This window comes from Marmota marmota, unplaced genomic scaffold (genome assembly GCF_001458135.2).
Source record: "Marmota marmota marmota unplaced genomic scaffold, marMar, whole genome shotgun sequence".
NCBI classification, from domain to species: domain Eukaryota; kingdom Metazoa; phylum Chordata; class Mammalia; order Rodentia; family Sciuridae; genus Marmota; species Marmota marmota.
In genome coordinates this window covers 7,207,812-7,226,389 of record NW_025999943.1, presented here as the reverse complement: position 1 = coordinate 7,226,389, position 18,578 = coordinate 7,207,812, and the positions used below count along the sequence as shown (strand labels likewise).

General features: G+C 39.8%; 1 protein-coding gene across 1 annotated transcript; it reads right to left on the bottom strand.

Moving 5' to 3' along the window:
- Nucleotides 1-17,587: 17,587 nt before the first annotated feature.
- Nucleotides 17,588-18,577, bottom strand: Pou4f1 (POU class 4 homeobox 1; the record flags this gene model as incomplete). Its single annotated transcript, XM_015499301.2, has 1 exon — nt 17,588-18,577. A coding segment is annotated over one exon (498 nt), but the record flags the coding sequence as incomplete, so codon positions are not given.
- Between the last annotated feature and the right edge of the window lies 1 nt (nt 18,578).

Here is an 18,578-nt window from a genome sequence, read left to right as displayed (position 1 = left end):
AGGGGAAAGAAAGAATAAATCATGCAGAGACATTCTCGAGTTAATATCTGGTGACCACATAATGCCAAATTTTAAGGCAATATATGCTCATAGTGGCATAAATAATGGGGTAAGTTTTCAGTTCAAAGGGTCAGGGCTTTTGCTCATAAAAATAGTCTACAACTAATTGCAATAACATGATTGCAATTACATGAATTTAATTTCAACAAATTATATAAATAAAATTAGAACATTTATAATATTAACTTCACTAAAATTGCCTTAAAATAAAACTGTGGGTTTTGTTGGAACTGAATTCTAATTGGCAGAATATAATTTTAAAAGAAAATAAAAATATGAGAAAAACTACAGCTTGAAAAGATCAGTGCTGCCATTTTTCCAACTACATGTGAAACCACCAGGATAAAATGGAACTATTTGAAAGAGGAGCAAGAAACTGCATTATTTACATGTGTTCAATATGATAATAAGAAAAAACTGTGTGTCCCTTCACATATTCATGAAATTGTATTATCTACTTCATGTAACATATTCATATTCCAGCATGTTAGTCATGTTAGTCATGCTGTAATATATAAACAAGAAAAAATAAGAATCTCTTCTCCTGAGAAGAAAGCAGTTATGGGGTAGGTGAGGAAAGACAGGAAGTTCATGCCCAAGAGTTCAATCATACATTCTTCCTTGCTGGAAGACTAGGGAAGCCTCATGGAAATGCAACATCTGAACATGGAAGGATGGATGATATGTTGAAAGGTCAAGATTAGGGGAGATAAGGTTAACTTGTACAGTGCAAAATATTTTATCTGTTCTTTCCACCACTTAATGCATTTGTGTCTTCTGCAGAGACAATGAACATTCTTTTATGTTAGAAATATTGAGGATTTTTTATAAAAATAAATTCAAACAGACTCGATGCTCATTGTAGTTGGCATTTTTGAAGCTGAACCTAAAACATTTATTTTAATCATTCATGCCAGACAGCCCACATAATTCAAAGATGAAATAATAACATTATAATAAATAATAATGATAAACTTGAGTAAGTACCATCAAATGGTCCTTAATCATATCCTGAAAAGAAGATGTGACTACTTTTCAAATAACAAAATAAGTATACTCCTAGTCATGTTAAATCTGACAAAAAATTGTTATAATTTAGAGAAAATGTTTAAAACTATGAATCATGTGGTTTTGTGGACTGTTTATTGTTTCTTTCTCTGAGATATATATATATATTTTTTCCAATACCTGCCTGGATTTGAAAATAGAAATTTAGTGGTGGATAAAGGTGAATCCATCAAAACCTGTAGTAATATAGGAATTCAAATTTTATTTAATATAAGATAAAAAAATAAATAGTATAACTTACTGAGTTTATCTCATTCGCAGTTACTTCTAATATGCTTCCTGTGATTTCAATAATCATCTTAAAAGTAAATAATCTATTTTGCCATACCAGAATATATTGGGAAATGAACAAACTAAAATAGTTCCAGGCATTACAAATGTTTACTACTGTTTGCAAGCATATAAAGGATAAATACTTCATATTGATAAAATATGTAGAGTTTGGGAAACAAAAATGATCTTATACAAACTAATGCCTAACCAGGGTCCCATTCTGAACCTCTCAAATGTGTCTTGTTAATATAAGAATATGCAGGTGTCTCTTTTAACTCCGTGAGTAACAGAGAAGCCTCCTTCGCAGAACTCTGAGGAGCTTAGAGTCACCTTTCTGACCATCTTTCCTGTCTTCTATATATCCTCATAAAATATTTACTGTTCTTCTGAATGACCACTCTGATTATCCTTAGACTCCTTTCAGATTCCCTGATGATGTCATGGAAATGTTAAACCCATTATGCTAAGTTAGGCCCTCCATCTGCAGTGACCTCTTGGCACAAGCACTGAGGACAGCATGATATTTTTACATAAAAGTTAGTCTTCATTCAAATCCTCGAGGTCTGATCCTGAAAAAAACACTGACAGCTCAATCAACCCTAATAAATACTTAACTAGGTCCATGGAAAAAATAATAATACAATTTGCCCCAAAAAAATCCATTACACATTTACAATTGAGTCATAAAAATGTCTATTAAATGTACAATTATTTCACCACATTTTTATTGGAAAATAAGCATTTATCCTAATTTACAGGTTTAACCCAAAGGTGATACATGACATTCCTTTTCATTAAGCTATTAGGGGAGTGACGAGTGATGGCGCCCCTCTCTAATTATCTTTAATGTAGTGTTTCAAATTGATCATGCATAATGCAATTACAAATCATAATTAAATTAATTTATATTGATTTAAGATTTTATAAGTTGTTAATAACTACAGTACAGTACATCTATTTCCACAAGCTAACATAAATGTTTTTTAAACTGCCAAAGCACCTCCTCCTTTTTACTCGTTTTGCTCCTATTAAAAAGTTTACAAACTTTCATCTACTTTTTGCAGATAAAGGCTAACTTCTAAACCCTGTAGGTAGGGGTTGTGGATGTAGTTGAGAAGCACAGAATGTGCTTTGAGAAGGAGAGGCCCTAGATTCAATCCATCCCTGGCACCCTCCACAAAATGAAACACTATAGATAAAAGTTTTTAGTACTTAAATAAGGTCCCCCCAAGAAATGCCATCTAATGAATTTGTACATTTAGGAGGTCTGAATTTTAAAATATGTGTATCTTGTAAATACCTTATCCCGCTCTATCTCTCCTCCTCTATTTCCCAATGATCATTCTTTCTGCCGCAACTTCAGGAGGCATAGTCCCTGTTCATGATAAGGACAGCAGCTTTTTTGTACTGTTCTGATTGAATCCATAACTAGGAAAACAGTGTTGAGTGAAAAAGTCCTTTCCTCTTGTTTACTGAGGTTGGAGAAGAATCTAGAAAACAACTGGAGGCCCAGGCAAACTCTGCACCACACAACAAAGCCTGGGGGAGTCGGGGCTTCCCAGCTATTTCCCTGATCTCCTCATCAACCATAGTCAGAATAAAATTCCTTCGGAAATCTCCACATCTGAAGGCAGAGTGGACAACAAGCAGTTCAGGAAATCTAAGAACCCCTGGATCCCCTTGTTTCTCTCTAGAACTAAAGGGGAGGTTGGGGTAAAAATGAGTTAATGATTCTGAAAACCTCATCATGATGTTTTTGTAAAAGAAACAAATATTAGACAAATTTGTCGCTTTATTTTGACCGGTTTTGTTACATGCTAAAGAATTAGTCCCTCACCTCCTCCTGCTTCCATGCTCTGCAAGCCTTCCAACTGGGAGTGGGTCCTACTGGTTGTTGCTCTTACACACAAGGGTGGGCCTAGACTGCATTATATTTTCTTCAGGATTTTTCTCTGAATCTATTAAATACCTCAAGGTCCTACGAGAGGGAAATTAAAATCAAGTTAATCAGATTCAGGAGGGCCAGTCTGGAGACGTAAGTGACATATTTTAAGAAAGGTTCAGAAACGAATATAATAGGAATTGTATGGGATCTTAGTAGACTCTTCATGAGACTTGTTAACAAGCACCTACTAAGCTTGGGGCATGCATGCTCAACGCAAATTGAGGTAGAAAGTCCAGGAACACCGGAGACTGTTGGGCTGCGTGCAGCTTGCTGCTCACTAGCGACCCCTCTAGGCCTTAGGAGGAAGCGAGCGGACATAGGAGCGCACCTGGGGCTCTCGCCCCGGGCCGGAGCTGAGCTCCCTTGGAAGAAACCCCTAGGCAGGCGGCTTCATCTGGGGGCGTCAGTAAGCTTCGGAAGCGAAAGCTTCTCCGCCTCCAGCCAGCCCTGTCCTGCGTAGACGCGGCGCCAGAACCTGGAGCAGGGATGGAGCTTCCGGGGGCCCTAACCCGGGAGCGCAGAGACGCGCGGGAAGAGTACCCACCCAAAACCCCAGGTCTCACTCAGAGCTTCAGAGCGCGCACTGAACAAGAGAAAATTCCAAGGAAAATGTACGAACGCCGAACTCAGCCAGAGCTCGCGCAGGAGCTGCGAAGAGCAGGAAATTCAGTGCAGAGATGGGGCCAGAGATGGGGCGGAGGCATGGGGTCAGGGTCCCTCCCCCTTTATTGACCACGTTTGGCCTAAAATCTCTTCTATATGGGGTCGAACCATCGCGATGATTTCAGATACACACACACACACACACACACACACACACACGCTAAAGCAACACTTTCTCTACAATCTCCCCCTAGTTTTTGAATAGTACACAACACAAACACGCACTCAGGTACACGGCCTGAGCAAGAAAGCCAAGGGTGTGCAAAACTCGATCGGGTCACCAGGCCTGGACCTCTCTGCTGGGGTGATCGGTCTGCACCCCCCACCCTACCCGGAGGCGCGGGCCCGACTGCGTCCCTAAGAACACTAGCCGGAACCGCAGCACCCATTGAGTTGCCTCAGGTTTCTGAGACCCCTGTTCTCCCAGCCTTATCACCAACTGGCAAAGTCAGTTTTCCAGTCTGATTTCGGAAGACATCTCTTTTTAAGCAAGCTCATCGCCACAACAGATGTGGTGGTATCTCATTTCCCCCAACACTGCACAAGAAAACTCTTGAAAGATTAAGTTGTAAAGAGGTCTTTGTACTAAAAGGTTCTGCAAAGAAGAGTGATAGGAAAGGGTCAATTGAATATTTTCAAGCACTTTCTAAGCACGTTGCGGACTAGAGAAGAAAACTACTAATTCAATCCACTATAACACTTTATTTTCCTTAACTAATACTACCCAGAGATGGTGCTGTGGGTTTCCTTGGACTTGAGTTACAGTTTGGCAATAGACTCAAGACTGCAGTCCTGAGATTGGAAATGCCAGTCATGGATTCTGTGTGTGCTCTCTCTGGGGTTGGGGTAATGAAGCCTTGCATTTTTCAGGCATGTGTGGGATCGGGCAATTAATAAGTATTTTAGATTTTTAAAACATAACTTTATTATAGAGTATCCCAATTGAAACTCAATTTGAGCAATTGCTGAAGAAAAAAAGGTTTGGTTCATTGTAGAGGATGGTTGGCTTGCTTTTTTTTTTTTTTTTTTTGGCATCGGTATGTGTGAGTAGTAGTCCAGGTTGTTAAGTTTCCAAGCAGGAATCAGCTTAAAATGCATGGATTTTATTAGATGTACAATTTAATCACAAGGTATTTAAAATAGACATTTCCATCTAAAATCCAATCAGAAATCAACACAGTTCCTCTAGGCATTAGATGATCATCTCGATTTTGCATTTGTAAACTGGGAGAAATAAATGTGACTTGTGGATACCAAGAGGTCAAGTACGGCTGCTCAAATATTTTTCTTACAAAATGACGGATTTATTAGACAAATAAGTAGCCCGGCTGATGCAAAACCCCCAGTGATTGAATTTTGACGTTAAGTCAACAACAACTCGAACTACATCAGTGCTTCAAGATTTAGTTATGATGGTAGAGATTACTGAACAAATAAGAGCCAGAAATGAATACAGATTTCTGAGGATCTGCCCCTGGCACCCTCTTCTTGACATTCTCCTCCATATGCTCCCCCTATTCATACTGTATTATAATTAAAGGACTTGCCTATGCTTTGCGATTGGAAAGGAACTTTAAAATAATTAGGCATATTTTTTTCTGTTTAAAAAAAAAAAGAAAGAAAGAAAGGACAGGCTCAGGGAGAAAGCCATTTGAGTTTCATAATAAATTCCTCCGCGGCCTGAAAGCCACCCACAATTAGAATGAAGGGAGAATGCATTGAGTTTTTTCTTTTCTCTTTTTTAAGATCTTATGTTCATTAGTAGTTTTGTTAACCTATTTGCCCCTGCATCCCACTATCCTATAAAACACAGCTTTCTGAAAGGTTTGAGGACTTGGGCCACGTTGATATCACACTTTCAGACCAGAATCGACTGCTAAATAATCAAATTGCCCATAGAACTTCTGAAGTATTCAGAGTTCACCTCTCTGGGGTCAAGGACCCTTGCTCCTCCTGGATCTGGCCATGGTACTGAAACCTTACTTGAATTTTGTGGGAAGGAACCACTCGCTGAGACTTTGGAGGAATTACTTACCTTTGCTCCTCATGAAAGGAGTCTTAAATCATTAAGACTACATTTAAACATAAAACAGTTCATGGAGAAAGGGACTAACCTGCTCCTAGTGTGAAAATCTGTCTTTCATTTATTCGATGTGTGGTTTCTTTATTGTAGTAGAAGATTGACTCAATTTCCATTTGAGTCTTGTTGAGTCAGGCAAAAATTCATTTCTCTACTTTCTCCTTCCTTTCCTCCTTCTCATTCCTCTTATTCCACTATTTTAAGCTACAGTGTGACTTCCCCCTAGTTTATAGAACTGCTTATTTTGCAGAGGCAAATCAATATTTGATTTTAAGGTTTTGTCTGATCAAGGGCTTGAGATAATTTCGCTTTAATGCTTAGAATTTGCTTTCTGTGTACTCGGGCACAGACCACTAGAGGCAATAACTGCTACCAGATCTTTATTTAAACACAATAATTCCACTCTGTAAAATAAGTTGCCCATCCAGTCTTCTCTCCAAGTTTGTCATATTGACTTTTCAAATTAGTTTGTTACCCTAATTTGAATGGATGTTTTCATTATGCTGGATTTTAAATCTTGTATTTTCTGGAAATTCAAAATGTTAACCCTAAAATAGCAATAGAATTCACTAAGTAGAAATTCTTTATAATTATTTTGCTCCTCCATTAAATAATAAGTTATGCAAATAAAATCCTTCTATTAGAGAGGGGATTGTGGTTCTCTCTCTCTCTCTCTCTCCCTCTCTCCCTCCCTCCCTCCCTCCACCTTCTTTAAAATATTGAATAGTACTTTCAGTCCAACAACAGTTCTGTTTACAGTATCCCAGAACTTCTTTCTGGATTTATGTTTCAATATGCTCTTTAGGATGCAAAATTCCTGTCAAATTAAAGAGTGCTCTTGTCCTGCCCGCTTCCAGCAAATCACTTGCAGCACCTAATAAATCCAGCTGGGGTTCCTTCCATGGCTGATGCTGCTGAAATCATTATTGTCCTGCCTTGTTTCATGTCAGAGGCCTCTTCGCCTCATCTGTCATGAAACCAATTTCACTTTATTTACATCCATTTGCTAGTTTAATTACTGTGCTGATGAATAGCCTGAAGGAATTAAGTTACGAGTCTTTGGAAACCCAAAGCGACAGATATATGGGCTACCTTTCAACTACAAGGGAAGAAATGAAGGCTAGTGGCATGCTCCAAAATTTAAAGATAATAAGTGTTTCTCCCTTCCCTGATACTCTTGAAATTCAGGATGATTCTTTCTTTATGTATTCATCATCTCCTGGATGAAATACAGTGCTTTGGAATCTTTCATATTTAAGATTTACTGCAGTTTTCTATAATACAATTCTCTATTTTCTAAATGCCTTCTTTTAAGTGAGCCTCGAATGATTTTCCAGTCAAACCAAATAATGTAAAGTGGTGGTGTTTTTTAATTAAAGGCAGCTACCAATGTTAGGCATTCCCTGTAACTGAGAACTCACTTCTACATAAATATAGATAGGTACCTTTATGAAAAAAAAATTAAACCATTTAATACCTTGAATCCAATATATAGTGAAAGACTACACTTTAATACTATAAATAATAGCACTCACTGTATAATTTTTGTTTCTTATCATTGAGCACAATTTTACAATCATCTTTAATGTATTTTTAAATCATAAGTAACAACATTCTGCTGCCTCTCTCCTTTATAGTTCCAATATAATGGAGTACTGTGAGTGTATGTTAATGATGTGGGTTTGTGATATAGGCAAACAATCTGTGCTTTCCAATATATATAAATAGTCAATCATTTGCATATATATTTTTTAAAACCTAAGATCAATAAACTTTTCAGTTATTCCATCATCTTCTAAATTAACTTCTGCAGTATAAGCCTTCTAATCAGGATAATATTTAAAAAACATTTTCAGGGATATTTCTTCTTAAGTTCTGTCACTAATTATAGATTTTAAAGCTTAAAATTGATCCAGAAATTAAGCCTTCATGTGTCTATCATTATTGACTGTAAATTAAAACAATTAGTAAATATCCCCAAATTGACTTTTGATTTTTATATTTTCTCTATTGCCAGATAGCATCACACATGAAAAGAATGCAAATTTTAGATTTAAGTACTACAGTGTTCTCCTTTCATTGTTTTGTTTCTGATACAGTTTGTTGATAACTTAAAATCTGCACATTAATTTGATTTGCCTAAGAATGATGTTTTAGTCACATGATAAATATATTAAGCATTTCAAAAGGAATTTAAATATTTTTCTTTTGGACTTAGCATTCTTATTCATTTATAATTACTTCATCCTGAGTACATAGTTACTTCTAAGGTTGTACAAACTTTCTAAACTAGATATCTAACCAAAAATTATTTTTGACATTCAAAAGCAAGAGATACTTCTAAACAAAGCAAAAACAAGAAAGATGAGTGTTTTAGGTGCTTTATCACTTAACAATTTTTGCTACCCTGTATATTCTGCAGTTCTATTTATCATAAGTCAACTTAAAGGAAGGAACAAAATGTATATGTGTTACATTTACTATCAGAAGAACTAAAGGTGATGAAAACTCTACTGATCATGCAGATAACGTATTAATAAATTACATATTCATTACAAATCCCCCAGGCACCTGCTTCCATGCCCCCCTTACATCTCCTAAACACACATTTTCCCTATTTCCCACCACCACTTTAAATAAAGCTTATCTGCCAAACTTGAATAACAAAAACAACTCTTTTTTTGGTACTCAAAGTCCTGCCTATAAAAGTTTTGCAATAAAGGAACACTAAACAGGACCCTCCAGGTAAATTTTTTTTTCAGTAGAACCAGATACTATGTTAATTATCTGATAGACATTTGTGAATAGTTCGTAACTTGACAAAAAAAATTATATTGGTTTAATTTTTATACACTTTTACTCATTTTTTTTCAAAGAAAAAATAAAGGAAATGGACTGTCAGGAGTTTTAAATGTTCTCTTCCCTCTCCCCTCCCCCATGTCTCTCATTCTCCCCCTTTCCAAGACCTTCTCCTCCCTCTCCAGCTCCTTTTGATTAATAGATCCATGTGGCTAACGGCCTGACATATGGTGTGCGAAGCAGCTTGAGATAGTACCTTAGGCATCCCCTACGGCCATTAACATATTAGGGGCTTATGTGCAGTCAGACAGTCAGACCTCATCCAGAGCCAGCATTTGCAGAAAGGCTACACCCCAGAGCTGTTTGATAGAGAGTTTCAATAATGCACCGCTCTTCCATTTTAAGGGACTTGCTTCTGGTGCTGAAACACTGAGACAGAATTGAATAAAGTTTAGAAATAAGACTCAGTTACATTCAAACAACAGAAAAAAAATGTGCTTACATCTGTTTGTATATGGATATGCACGTGGAGGCACAGCTTCAAGCTCACAAACACTCACCAGCTCCGGAGTATTATCAGTAAACAGGCAACATCGGCTGCCTGGATTTATTTTGTTTAAAGACTTATTTTTTAGAAAGTCTTCTTTATACCCAGAACACTAACAATACAGTTACTGACAGAAATGATTCAAAAGCAAAAACAAAACACAGCATGTTTAAGAAAGCTACTGCTCTGAATCATGTAGCTTAATTTTTCCCTAGTAGAAGAAATCAAGTGCACTTTTACATCTGCGGCCTTAAAAAAAGAAGAAGAAGACCTAAGAAGAAAATAATTAAAGTTTAAAGGATGTGATCATATTTTTAAAACATTTGCAGTTACCCTGGAGGGGTAACCAATCTGACTCTACAAAATGTAAAAGTTAACTAAAAAGGTCTTGACAACTCTGAAAGGTGGGGAAAGCTTCTAGGATGTGTGTGTGTGTGTGTGTGTGTGTGTGTGTGTGTGTGTGTGTGGTGTATTACATATAAATTTTGGACATGGGAGATGATGTTCAAAATCAAAGCGTACATCTCACTTGAAGCTTATTTAATTCACTTTAACTTGGCAACTGAAGCTTAAAATTCACTTTGCCCCACATTCTTCTTTTTCCAGCCTCCTGCTGATAAGCCACTGTACCCCTTTTGAACTGTACTCTGGCTGTTTGCTTGGCAAATAAATGCTGTTCCGCCCTATTAAACCTTTTAGGTAGTTTCATCTTCAGATTTCTCAAATACAGAGCTAATAAGGAGTTGCTTTGATGCTGTTTTACTTTCAAACTATAGCCCTGAGGCGTTAAAAGGCGCAAAAGGTAACTGGAAAAGTAAATTGCCACAAGCAAGGCACACCCTCCCTTTCAAAACCATTCTAACCCTCCTCAGTGCACTGGGTGGCAGAGAAAATCGTTCTGTTCCTGTGTGGATCTAGGTTTCCTTTGGCAGCCCCTGGGGTCCTGAAGTGGTGCCACTTTACCAAGAGTGTGAGGAAAGCAGAACCACTTTTAAGTTTTAAAACATTGGAATCCCATGGAGTGCAGGGAAGACAGAGGTAGAGACCGAAAATCTTTCCAAAAGTTGTTTCTAGGCAAAACATAAAAATAAATAAAAAATAAATAAAATAAAATCAGGTGGAAAGTAAAGATTAGGAATCTAGAAACCCCGACTTGTTTAACCAACCAATAATAACCAAAACTTTTGCATTAGACGTGTCAGCAGTGCTTCAGAGTCCGTTCACAGGAAAAACTATTTTCAAATCTCGGATTCAGATTACATTTTGGAGAAAAGAATCCGGGAGCACTCACGCTTGGATTATACTTGTTCCCCGACGCCCCAAATAGGCGTGTGTACACACACACACACATACACACACGCGCGCGACCTTAGTTTAATGTAAGCAAATAAAACAATTGAAACATATCTGTTTTATTTAAAATTGGGACGAAATCGCCTGTCGCTCAAAGACTGCCTGTCACACAGTCCTCATTTAGGTATGTTTTGGGAAGAAATGCAAGCCTCCGGGACATACCTCAGCACAGCGTCAAATGCACACTACCTGCTCTTTTAAATGCTTGCATTTCCATTGCTAACCCATAAAACGCGTTTTTAATGTTGCGCAAAGCACAGGACACTTGAGCTCCGATGCCAGCCTCAGAGCCCCTGGTCGAATCCAGCTTCTCTTTCTTTCTCTTTCTTTCATCACGATTTGGTAAAGTCTCATAAGTGATCAAAATTAACATAAATCATTATTAGTTATTAGGATTTGCTCTAAATTACACTGTGAATCTCGCACCAGCCCCATCTGCCGCCCCTGCTCTCGCAGCAATAGATTGCAGATAAAATAAATGTCCTTACCCCATTAGAAGGTTCCTGTCTCTGTAGCCAAAAGCCAAACAAAAGCAATAAATACCGGGCTTTTCCTCTCCACTATTCAGCTGTGACTCTTTTCATCAGCTCTTCCTCTAGAAAAGCTCAATAGCTGCCTGAAAATATTGCATTTTATATCACCAAAGGGCGATTAATATTGCATTAACTGTATTTAACATTTTTTAAGCGCGAGTAATCTACAATGAGTTAGTTTCTGTTAGTAAGTACAGGGGTTATCAAAACTACTCCAAACCACTTAAGATATCTAATGAACGTATTATTTGTCTCACACGTTGTATTTTTTTTTTTAATAATGTTAGAGTGTACCGCGCGATGTTTGAATTGAAAGAAGTGGAAGAAGCCGAGCTAATGGTCTGCTTAAAGTATTCTGACACTGTCTGGAGACAGCCAGGTCTCTGCCTTCATTAAATGTTTATTGTCAACACTTGGCGGGGGCGGAGAGTGGGAGAAAGAGACTGGCGTAAGTGAATTTTCCACGGCTGGAAATTGTCAACACTTTGTTTTATTCTGATCCACGTCTACAAAAGTTTGTATACATTATGCTGCACTGAGGCCAGGCGTTAGAGTTATCAAACAAACTTTTGTTTGTAATTCGTTTTACTTACTCTGTGCAAGAAGTCTCTTTCCCCTCCATCCCTCTTTTTGCCAAGTCTCCTTCCAAGCTCTCGGTTAACCCCTCGCGTTTCCCTTCACCTGTTCCTATCCGCTTCCTCTTCTAAAATCTGATAGAAGTGACCTGCAGCGAGTGCGGGTGGAAAAGCGAGCGATTTTCCGCCCCACCCTAGTGTTTGCGGAAGACACGGGTCTCCACACTTTTGCTGGCCGTCTTCTCTCAGACCCGAGATTTTCAACCTTCGCTTTGAGATTTAAAATTCCACTAAATTCCCTGGGCGAAAACCTAGCAGCCAGCCAGCCAGCCCTCCCTTCGCCCCATCTAAATCCTTGCCTGATAAATTCAAATCTGTAGCAGGGCTTTGGTGTTGTTGAATCTTAGCAACAAAACAAAACCAAGATTGTAATTCCTCTCAAATCTAAAAGGTGTAAACCAGTTTTGAAAGTTTTACTGCGTTTAAGGTGACTGTTGATTTAGGAAACCTGGGGATGTGGGAACTATTTTTAAACTCTGTGATATTTCGATCTGTTCCCTTTTCTCTCAGAACGTCCTCAGAGGCACTTAGGAGTGGGAGGAGACCTCCGGCAGCGCCTAATTTTGAGCTGGGGAACTGCAACGCTTTCTCCTAAGGGACTTGGATCGCTCAACGCGCATGTGCAGACTGGGCGCGCTCCCCGCGCGCTGGGTGCGCGCCAAGCCCGTAGCAGCTCTTGGTGGTTGGCACCCGCGGACTACCCCTGCGCACGCGCGCGGGACGGGTCGGGCCATTAACCCACTTGGGTACTTCTGGACCTGGCCCAATCCTGATCAGGGCCAACAGGCCTGTGGCTATCCAGCCCTCTGAGCTAAGAAGCGACCTCAGGCAACTAGAAGCCACTGGGTTGCGAATTTCCCGACAGGCGGCAGAGGGGTGCAAACAAGGCACGCCACAGTGGCTTAGCCGCAGACCCAAGAGCCGCGCACACGGTGGCGCTGGGACCCACGGGTGGGTAGGTTTTTCGGTGGGAGAGCGAGAACCTTGCATGGGTGGTCCCCTCCTGGCTGCAAATTCGACCCAATCAGCTCTGCCTGTGGTTTAAAACGGCACAGGCCAACCCAACCACCCCGAAGTCCAAAAGTTATGTGGGGGAGACCAGTTAGTTGCAGACAGCAGCTGCTGAGGACTAAGCAGCCTAGCGAAGTCGCCTGCTAAATAACTCCGGAGGAGCGCTTGGCAGTTAACGTCCGGACCAGTGCCCCGCCCTACGGATCCACCAGTTTTCAGCGAGGGAATCTGAGAGGGCTGTCTGTCTCCCACCAAGCTGACTTGACAACAATTACGAAAGTTTTTAATTAGCTTCTTGTTATCATTCATTTTATTAATTTCCAGAACTCTCAGGCCATGAATTATTCAAAGGGCAAGCCAATCCTAGTGAGGCGGCCGCGCGTCCCCACCGCACGTGCCCGGCTGGACTCTGGTCGTGCGGCTCGCCAGCTGCCCTGTGAGTCAGCCCCGCACTTGAAGCAGTAGTGGCGTGAAGGTTTGATCAAATATTAAATAACGTAATTATTGCGACAAGGCTTATCTCGCAGGTGGAAAAGAGGTCCCCGTGAGAATTAGATTTCGGCTGCTATTTAAAAAAAAAAAATCAATTAAGCTTGTGGTCTCCTTTGAAACAGCCGGCAAGGATTGTGTGGTTCTCACGGTGGGGCTGAGACTGCGGCTGCAATAACACCAATGACAGAACCATGTCAATAACAATCGTAATCATCATCTTTATTATCCCTCTGGCCACCAAAGTCCTTAGAATGGGATGAAGACCGCTGGTTTTAGGCAGAATCAGAAAGTCCAATTGCAACTTTAGGGACACTGAAAGCCCCTCAAATCTGAAAGATGTTTCATGCAGGTGAGACCAAGAGAGGCCCTGTCGGTGCAGCAAGGGCCAGGGCTGAAGGACTGACAAGTGAGTCTTCCCAGCTTAGAGTGCTCTGTCCTCTCCCGGTGAGTCCCCATGTAGGACCTGGACCCAAGTAGTCTTAATATCACAAGAAAGCAAAAATCAATACAATCACTGCAGTAGGTGCCTACGGTTTATTTATGAGTATAATCGAAATTGAGAGCAATTTCAGAACACGCATTAAACAAATATCTATTCAGAAGTTAGTTGATGGATCTTGAGGACATCATTTGTTAGACCGACAGAAGAAGCAGGACCCCGTGCTTGGACAGGGGAAAAGACACAATTTAAGATGCATGGATTGCATTAATGAGACAGATGGACTTAATGCTCCTGTTTCATGTTTCTTTTGCCTTTCCTACTCTGCCGCCTGGATTTCCGGAGAAATTGAAACAAACGGAGCTCAATTCTCCTACTCTCTTAAACTTATTTTGAAATTATTCTTTAAAAGAACTCAGCATCACACGTTTTATTTCCACCCACTGACAGGTGTGGAAACTACTTAAGGAGAAGTTCCTTTCTACCAGAACCAGAGAACTTTGAAAGGCCAAACTATCTCTGAATGGCAAGCCTTTGCATTCTCATTAGGAGGATTTTTTGTTTGTTTGCTTCTTCATTGGTTAACTGTAAAAGAATAGTCTTAGTATTTCTTCCAGTGGTACACAGGTTCATTCAACAGAAAACAAAACATGTTTTTTTTTTTGCACAGTTTCCTACTGAATAAAATAGGAAACTCTGCAAAGCATGTGTTTTCATGATGTTTTATTAACATAATAGTCTTCTTTTTACTTTGTAAGGATTTTACTTTATACAAAACAAATGCTTAAATTCTTATTGCATACATTACCAATTATCATTTAATACAAATGTATTTGCCTGCAACATTTTCATTTGGGCAGATTTAAAAAAAAAACAAAAAACTTGTAAATCTTTTGTTTGTTCATTCCTGGCTCTCCAACAATGAAATCTGGTCATACTTTTCTATAAAATAATGTGATTTTCTTTACAAATGCATTTTATTAGAAACTTTGATGATATTCACGTCAATAACAACAGAAACAAATGAATCTTGCTGGAAGAGATCTATTTTTAAAAATATCTCTAGTGCTTTTTTTTAAACATTAACAATTGTTTAAAATTACAGTTTTTAAAATGTACTATTCTTTTTTTGAACATCACGTATTTTGTTTCACAGATTTGCCGGTGAAATTAAAAGATTTAGCTAAAATAGAATGACTTCAGAAGATATAATCCCAGATATTAAGAAGCTTTGTACATTTGGCACCTGATCTTGTCCCAGATCACCAAGAAATAGATATATTTCTGGTCACTCTGGAGCAGTAGGTGGCACACTAAATTTTCCCAATGAACAGAAGCATTAAAAGGGTATTTGGACAGATCAGTGAATGGTTTTTAAATTTATTAACCTCCAAAGAAAAGTCACTCAGTTACAACAATTTTAGAAGTGTTTTTTAGGCAAGAACAACAAATACAAACTCCAAATGCGGCTGTTCCTGAGCCTCAATTTAAATGTTTTTGAGTGCCTGGTCATTTATTACCTTCCACCACTCTGATAGAGTAATGTAGTTTAAGAGTTTCTTCAGTTCAAAGAAAAACTTTGATAAACACAGGCAATTAATATAGAATTCGTTTTATTCAGAGCACCACTTTTCACATGAATTATCTGAAAGTGAATTCTCATTCCGGGGCGGGGTGGGAGGGGGGGAAAAAAAGAAAGAAAAATGCAAACATCATTCTTACCCTTTCTCTTCTTTTGATCCCCCTTTTGATATCCTCCCCTTCACCCCACTTTTATTTCTTTATTTGTTGTTGGTTGAATTTTTTGGTTGAATTATTTGTTGAACGACTGCCAGGACTTGGCTCAATATAAACACAAAAATGCACCCAAATCATAAAACTGCTCTTCTTTCAGTTATGTTTTATTTGTAAGTGTACTAGGACACATCCCCCTGTTGTATTTTGGCGCACAAAAATGGTTCTGATAGAAGTGGGGGAAGAGGAAGGTAGGAGAGCAATGACATAACCAAGGAGAAAGCTCAGCAGACATACATGGACAGTTAGCTCAATCCGTGAGACATTTCAGGATTAACACTGGCAGTTTGTAACCACTGTGTGTGTGTGTGTGTGTGTGTGTGTGCATTAAATAAAATATTTACAATAATCTTCCTTTTTTCCTTTTCCTCTAAATACAAGAATATGACAAGAATGTTGTGTTTTCAGTGGAAACAGGCAGTAGACTGTGAAATCACACTATCCACAAAACGGTCTACCAGAAAGCTAGCCCAGTTTAGTGCTCAGTTTCAAATGCATAGAATGTTTGCGCTGCAAACAATGATATACAACGTAATTAAATAAATAATGCCTAACCAGAGTGAGACCTAATTGTGTTTCTTTCTGCACCTTTCAGATCATGCATGATTTCAGTATTGTTAAATGGCAGGGGCTTTTTCTTCCTTTTCTCATTTGTTCTGTAATATTTAGTTATGGTTTAAGGACGGTAATAAACCATCTCCACATGAGATCCAAAGAGTATTTTGTACACAAAGGCATTTTACCTAACCACCTTTAACTGTCTCATTTTCCCCCCAATCCATCAGCAGCTTGGAAGGTACCTTGATTATTACTATGAAATACTATACATGATTTTCTATTTGAGCAACTGATAGTGCAAATTAAAGTTCTTGCTATCCAACATTTATCCCCAGTAATAAATGACTCTTGGTTAATAGTAACAAAAAGGAAACAGTTGTTCTGCTTTCCCCCAGGGGAACATACAGACTTTTTGGAAACAAATGAGTTGGGGGAAGACCTTTAAATCTGTTTTCCTCTCTTCTGGGATTTAGGTGATTTTCTCACAGCCAAGTCCTGCCCCAACTGAAAGCAGAAACTTCTCAACATTTCAACGACTTCAGGTTCTCCAAGAGAGGAAGAAAGGGGACCTAGAAGAGCAAGATGAGCCTTATTCAGTGATGAAAATGGAAAATGAAAGTATCTTTCCTAATATTTTCTACCCCCGAAGTCTATTTAAATAAATAGGAGGGGGACCTCCCCCCCCCAAAAAAAGCAGATAGTTTGAAATAAAGCACACTCTGAAAAATAAAAGGGCAAGCTAAAGTATCCTAAGTGTGTGTGTTGGGGGAGCTTATTTTGAAATAGTCTGTTTTCTAGATCTTAGGAACAAAAATTAAAAGAGAAAAATCTTGCTATAATTGTTTTATCTTACTAGAATAAAAGATTTACTTCAGAGACCCTAAATTCTGCCTTTTAGACAGCTCAAAGACAGTAATTCTCACTTTCTAAGACTTTCACCAGTCTGGGATAGACCACACGAAAGTAGCCACTGTGTGGAAACTTGGATTCCACCTAAACAGCCTTTGGACCTCAACCCTCTTTGAGCTGCGCTCCCACTCTCTTCCCTGGAGTGCAGCCTTTGGAGTCTCCTTGGAACAGGGAAAATAAAGAGGATATGGACAGGCTGGAGGTGAGACTTAAAGGGAAAAATTAAACACGCAGACAGAATAACTAGCTTCCCTACCCCAAATTTCACCTTTCCTTTCGTTTGGTTTTCTTTTTTGACTCAGTTCACGTGTGTAGGGTTGGGGCGGTGGTAATATTGGTAGTGCTCTTTTTCTCTTCCTTGGGGGTAAATGAAGCTGCAGATTATGGCTCTCCGAGTTAAATTTTTAAAGCATTTTCTTTGCTTTTGTTTTTGTTTTCTTTTATTTGTCTAATTTTTGGTGGTTGGTAGGGTTTTTTTTGTTTTGTTTTGTTTTTAGTTTTTTTTTTCTTTTTTGTACATAGTTCCTTGGTCCCCAGGAGATTTTGATAAGTGTCTCTGGTCAAAAACAGTCCATTTCCCAACCCTTCCCGTGTCGCCCCCCCATCCCCCTGAACCATCCTGCTTCTTAAAACTCCCCTGCTCCAGCCTAACTTTTTTTAACCCCCATTCCCTTGCTCATCTAAATGCTCCCTCCTCCCCTGCTGTCTTCTTTCTCTACACCCAGCACTCTTGTTTTCTAGGCTGGGGGAAGGTAAGGGCAGAGAGATAGAGTGGGGCCCAGGAAAGAGCAGGGAAGGACTCCCCAATTGCAAGCAGGATAACGGACACTTCAAAAGTGATGGGAAGCAGGTCAGAGGAAAGCCCCCTGAAATGCTCCCTCAGCTTCTCGTTCTGCCCCACCCGGCACCACCCAACCCCCTCAGTAAGTGGCGGAGAATTTCATCCGCTTCTGCTTCTGTCTCTGGTTGCAAAACCACACCCGCACCACGTTCTTTTTGAGGTCCAGTTTCTCAGCGATGGCTGCAATCTTCTCAGACGAGGGCCGGGGTTGTACAGCGAAGTAGGCCTCGAGGGAGCGCTTCTCTGGCGCAGCGATGGAAGTCCGCTTGCGCTTCTTCTCCCCGCCGTTGAAGAGCTCAGGCTTGTTCATTTTCTCGCGCTGGGCACCCTCGGCTTCCTCTAGCCAAGCCTGAAGGATGGGCTTGAGCGCAATCATGTTGTTGTGCGAGAGCGTGAGCGACTCGAACCTGCAGATGGTGCTCTGGCTGAGCGATCCCACGCCCGGGATCTTGAGGTTGGCCAGCGCGGAGCCCACGTCCGCCTGCGTCACGCCCAGCTTGATGCGCCTCTGCTTGAAGCGTTCAGCAAACGCTTCGAGCTCGCGTGGGTCCGTGTCCGAGTCGCAGATCGACGCCAGG